At 41.3% G+C, this 5,295-nt stretch overlaps 1 protein-coding gene across 1 annotated transcript in view; it reads left to right on the top strand.

Annotated features, from left to right (window-relative positions):
• enah (ENAH actin regulator) overlaps positions 1 to 5,295 on the top strand; it is a gene marked incomplete at both ends in the record, with an annotated part of 12,718 nt that overhangs the window by 4,978 nt on the left and 2,445 nt on the right. The window contains 4 exon segments of the mRNA XM_014029138.1: positions 404 to 537; positions 776 to 824; positions 1,878 to 1,929; positions 2,192 to 2,258. Coding sequence (XP_013884592.1) covers positions 404 to 537; positions 776 to 824; positions 1,878 to 1,929; positions 2,192 to 2,258 — 302 coding nt within the window.

The following is a 5,295-nucleotide window of genomic DNA, read 5'->3' as shown; positions in this document are numbered from 1 at the left end:
TCTGACCAATAAAACACAAGTCAGCTTCAAGTTTGACCAATAAAACACAAGTCAACCTCAGGTCTGACCAATAAAACACAAGTCAACCTCAAGTCTGAGCAGAAAAACACAAGTCAACCTCAAGTCTGATCAATAAAACACAAGTCAGCTTCAAGTTTGACCAGAAAAACACAAGTCAACCTCAAGTCTGACCAATAAAACACAAGTCAGCTTCAAGTTTGACCAGAAAAACACAAGTCAACCTCAAGTCTGACCAATAAAACACAAGTCAGCTTCAAGTCTGAGCAGAAAAACACAAGTCAACCTGAAAGCTGTGGAATCAGGTTAACTCTAAAGTATTCAGTTGTAAAAGTACAATTGAAATCTGTTTAAGAACACAGCCTGACTCTTCTTCCCCCCTCAGAGTGACGATGCAGGAGCAGCTCTGGCTGCAGCCATATCAGGGACTGCAGGGGCCAAATCAGAGAGCAGAGGGAATGGGCCCTTGCCTGGAGGAGGAGGGCTTATGGAGGAGATGAGCGCCTTACTGGCCAGGAGGTAAGGCTTGTCTAAAGCTTGTTTTGATCACTAAACAACACTAATTTTGGTTCTTTTTGTCTGACTTGAATGTGACGTATTTTTTGGTAACACCCAAAAGACCTTGCTGGTTTTCATTTTGAAAACTCAGCATTGTGCTGGGACCAAACTGCTGAAAAAATGAGGAGATACATTTAGTTTTATCTAACACCGCCCACCTTCACTCGTCTTCACAGTACCTGGGTTTTCTATCTTACAGGAGAAGAATCGCCGAGAAGGGCTCCTCACCTGAACCTGACCAGAGATCAGTAAGTCTTCATTTCTGTCCCACTCGTGTGAATCTGGATTTCAGCCCCTAATATAAAGCCTGGTTTATAGTGGACGCGTCGCAGCGAGCGCGAGGGTGCACGTGCCAAAAGTGACGCAATCATGCCATCCCCGCCCCTTTGCGTTGGCACCGCACAGTGTCCCGGTGCGTGGTTGTGCACCTCTGAAATTTTGAAACTCCACAAAGGCTGCGCGCCACTCGTCGCGACTGCTGGCTTTAAAGATGGAGGTTTTCAAAGGTGCTCTGGCTGAACAGGTCCGAATGTACTGGCATCTGTATGATCCCTCCATGAGAGGTCATAAAGACAACCAGATGGCACAAAACTCATGGAAGGAAATAGCAACGGCTTAAAAATAAGATGAGTTAATTTGCCGGACGACATGAAAAAATATTGCGACCGGTTTGTGAAAGCCAAGAAGAAGGTCAGCAGAAGTGGTGATCCTGGAGGAAACAAACCAGTGTGGCTCTCAGTTTGTGAAGCACAGAGAAACACATCATATGGAGAACGAGGTAAATGGGGTTACTTTGTGTGACGTCAAGCATTTCTTGTTCTACACTCTCTCCTACTACTTTCCCACTGGTTTGGCACCGTACTGCCATCTGTTGGTGAAGAAAGAACAGAGCGCATCTATAACCGAGCCTTTAGGTTTCCCTTAGAGCTGAAGCTCAAAAGCTGTTGTGTGTTTCCTGAGAGAGTTGTCCATTCTTTACATTCTTGAGTGAAATGCCTCCTCAGCGGTGCAGTTCTTCATCTCTGTGATGGTCTTCATATCTGGACAGGATGTCATGTACATTTCAGAGGGAAAAATGTGCAGAAAGGTCTGAGGTCGTGAAAACATCTTTTTAATCCTCAGGCTGCATACTTCACATACCTTCTGCAGATGTCTAAAGTCCAATACCCACCATTTTATATGACATCCAGTGATTTATTATAGGGACATAAAATTCACATGTTCTGTGGCAAATGTTGAAAAGTAACGCAGTCATGTGTGACCATGAGCCTGACTCCTCTCTGACTGTGTGTTCCCAACAGGAAGAAGGTGAAATAAACACAACCCCTAAAGTGTCAGCTTGTAGCACCCCAGGTGAGTATTAAAGACAAGCTGTGGAGTCATGGCCTTATCTGCTCAAACTCATCCTTCGAAAGTAGCTGTTGAAGGTCTAAGTTAGCATTAAGTTAGGCTACATGCTGACTACGCTCTATTAATGTGTCTATTTTCATGTCTTCAGTTCATAAACATCTTTTTGTGTGAGATTTATTCATTTAATTAAAAAATAAAACAAAAACACATCATTCATAAACATAATTTCAGTCTAACAGAAGTTGTTTTATGTTGTGATTTCCAGACATGCCCAGGAAGCCATGGGAAAGAACAAACACCATGAATGGTAGCAAATCTCCAGTAATCGGGAGGTAAATTATCAGCTTTTCTTTCTATTGAACTATTTTTATTCTTAATGCCTTCTTTGGGTATAATAAATCCTAATCTGGCCAAAAGCTTTGAAAGCATAATGATAATGCAGAAACATGATGTGACGCTGCTAAATGTCTTCTTTAGCAGACTTCAGGCAAACACATTAGCATCAGCTAACATTAGCATGATGTCATCCATTCAGTGCTGCCTAACATTACTAAAGCTTGTGTTGCCTTCATGTGCACATTAAATCAACCCAACTACACGCCGTCTTGTTGTAAAACTACAACAGTTTGAGTGGGAGGATAAAAAACTAAATATCAGATTTAGTTGAGCAGAAACAAAAACAGATTATATCAGGTGACCTGATATAATCCAAGTCCATCCAGGAAAGGAGGATTCACCTCAAACCTGCAGGTGTTAGGAGGCACGATGTGAAATATATTTGAGGCCAAACACAGACCTGCTAAATTTAACCCTTTCTACAGTGGTGGGCAGCGCTAACCCAAAAATTAGCTCCACGATTCCTAAAGCGCTTATAAAAATATTTAGGTCCGCAACTTCAAAAGCACTTAATGTCATGGAACAACTAGTGGAAGCTAATTTTAAAGCACAAGATCAATTTGACACTTATTAGCTGACAATAATTCATGTACAATATATGTATAACTCTGCCAACTAGTGGTGTATGAACTCTTTTACAGCTTAATTCTACAACCACTGATAGCTGGGGATGTGATTTCCTGAAACAGACCTTTAGCTCCTGGTGTAAAAATTAAAAAGTTGTTGAGGATTGCTAGTTCGGCTGCTTCTTTGTCTTTTTCTTTTGTTTGTTGTAGATTTTTCATTAAAGAAGCATCAATAAAGTAATTTTAAAACTGTTTATTGGAAAACTGAAGTGATGCATTCTGGGTACATGACGGATTTGATTTGTGACGGGAAACAAAAGCACGGAGTACAGGAAACTATCTGCAAACTTCAAAATAAGAGCTTGGATTTTGAAGTTTTCCATGTAGTTGCTCCAGTTGACCACTAGATGTCAGTCTTCATCAGCATAACATCTTTAAATCATTTCTGAGTCTCTAACCCCGTTGGCCGATTGCTTCAACCAGTTACGTCAAGTATTGAGCTCCAGCGTTTGAACTTTTTTTTTTCCAAAAAAAGGAGCTCCGATTGTAAAGTAAAATAAATCAATACATACAAAATTTTAGTATGGATTACAAACGTTTACTGTTTTTACTGTTGCCTTCCTGCAAGTGCCCAGAGTAAAACAAAAGAGGGCCATTGCACAGCTTAATTGTTAAAAATAAAGGACTTTACTTACAAAAATATTTGTATTTCATGTATTATATTACTGCATTTGGTCCACAGCCCTGGGTAGTTTTTCATTTTGGCCCTCTGTTTGGGCACCCCTGCTCTCAATATTTGTTCTGACTGAAATTTAAAGGTCCTGAAACAAAAAAAGGAGTGGTCACCCATCAAACCTGCCAAAATTTAGTCAGAATATTAAAAATTGAAAGAAGATAAACTTCATTGTTCTAATGACTGAAAGGAGGAAATGCTACTTAAAACAACTCAGGTGTTAAACTTGTTTCACTTTGCACCTGCAACATATTTAAATTTGTTTTTACACGTGTGTTCAGTCTGGTCCTGAAGCCGGCCCATCATGGCTGGAAACAGACAGTTTGTTGTGATTAGTAAGGTCAGTGTCTCTGCTGCTCACAGACGAGACGTTCCCTGGAGAAATCCTGTGGGAGCAGATTCCTGCAGCAGGTAGAGAGAAAACTCTGCAGAGTTTCAGAAATCCTTTATTTCACTCAAACTTTCTGTTGGTCAACCCAGGCTTGGTGTGATGGCTGGCTTTGGTTTGGTTTGGTTTTAGCAGAGTTTGAGCTTTTGGAATGAGTCTGGTGTCGGCACCATTCTGCAGATTATGGTTCTGTCTGGTTGTTTATTACAACCCTAATCCCAATGAAGTGGGCACGTTGTGTAAAACATCAATATAAACAGAATATGATGATTTGTAAAAGAGTTTCAGACTATTTTTAACTGAATACACTACAAACACAAGATTTTTAATGTTTAACAAGCTTAACTTTGTTTTTTTCAAATGTTCACTCGTTTTGATGTTGTTGCTGCAACATGTTGTAAAACAGCTGGAACAGAGGCAACAAAAGACCAGGTGAACATTAAGCTGTTCACCTGTGGAAACACCTGAGTGTCATGATGGAGCACTCAGAAAGGCTCAGTCACTGGGTAAACTGTTGTCCAACACTTCAACAACTTTTCAAGGAGTTCAGGTATTTTATCATCTACAGTCCATAATCTCATCAAAAGATTCACAGAATCTGAACAAATCTCTAAGTTTGCAGCAAGGCTGAAAACTAAGCCTGAGTTCCTGTGACCTTTGACCCCTCAGACAGAACCACATCAGTCTGTACCAGATGTTAGCTCAGGGCCTCAGCACTGTCAGTGAACACAGTAAACATTAAATATCTGCTCTTTGTACTGTATTTATATGAATATAGGTTGAATTTGTAAATCATTCTACTCTGTTTTTATTAGTTGTTTCACACAACCCTAATCCCACCTTCATTGGGATTAGGGTTGTGTGTCTGACTTGGTCCAGTTTGTCCAGTGGTGGTCTTTTCTTGTTCCTGTTGGTGGAGATCTAATATACCCCCTTCAGTGTGTGTGTGCTGTTGGCCTTACTGCACTTTGCTTTTCTCCTGTCCTGAACAGGGAACGTCACACACTGTAGCCCCTCCCTGTCTAAAGACACACACTGTAGCCCCTCCCTGTCTAAAGACACACACTGTAGCCCCTCCCTGTCTAAAGACACACACTGTAGCCCCTCCCTGTCTAAAGACACACACTGTAGCCCCTCCCTGTCTAAAGACACACACTGTAGCCCCTCCCTGTCTAAAGACACACACTGTAGCCCCTCCCTGTCTAAAGACACACACTGTAGCCCCTCCCTGTCTAAAGACACACACTGTAGCCCCTCCCTGTCTAAAGACACACACTGTAGCCCCT

Source organism: Austrofundulus limnaeus, unplaced genomic scaffold (genome assembly GCF_001266775.1).
Source record: "Austrofundulus limnaeus strain Quisiro unplaced genomic scaffold, Austrofundulus_limnaeus-1.0 Scaffold859, whole genome shotgun sequence".
Taxonomy (NCBI): Eukaryota; Metazoa; Chordata; class Actinopteri; order Cyprinodontiformes; family Rivulidae; genus Austrofundulus; species Austrofundulus limnaeus.
This window is presented reverse-complemented; position numbering and strand designations above follow the sequence as displayed.